At 47.9% G+C, this 234-nt stretch overlaps 1 protein-coding gene across 5 annotated transcripts in view; it reads right to left on the bottom strand.

Moving 5' to 3' along the window:
• The window catches only part of LOC119589152, a 28,879-nt gene that overhangs the window by 9,657 nt on the left and 18,988 nt on the right, over positions 1-234 (bottom strand). For all 5 annotated transcript variants that reach the window (XM_037937729.1, XM_037937727.1, XM_037937728.1 and 2 more), the window contains one exon: positions 14-160. In XM_037937729.1, coding sequence (XP_037793657.1) covers positions 14-160 — 147 coding nt within the window. The remainder of the gene's footprint in view (positions 1-13; positions 161-234) is intronic.

The following is a 234-nucleotide window of genomic DNA, read 5'->3' as shown; positions in this document are numbered from 1 at the left end:
CATGACTAATAACCTCTCTGTAGGCGGGCAGCAGCGATGCTCTTCTCTGTGCAGCTTTCGGGGCCGCCATGTCATGCAAATGCGCCATGAGCGACATGACAGAATGGGAATCATGGGAGACCACACTGTTAGCGAAGGCCATAAGGGTGTGGTCCTCTACCTGCAAAGGAACACACGCTAAATCTTCATAATTTTTATATAGGTAGGTAAAGAGACAAAGGGATAAAGATGAAG

The sequence above is a fragment of the Penaeus monodon genome, chromosome 25 (genome assembly GCF_015228065.2).
Source record: "Penaeus monodon isolate SGIC_2016 chromosome 25, NSTDA_Pmon_1, whole genome shotgun sequence".
NCBI lineage: Eukaryota > Metazoa > Arthropoda > Malacostraca > Decapoda > Penaeidae > Penaeus > Penaeus monodon.
Note: the sequence above shows the minus strand (reverse complement) of the source record. Positions and strands in the feature narration are given on the sequence as shown.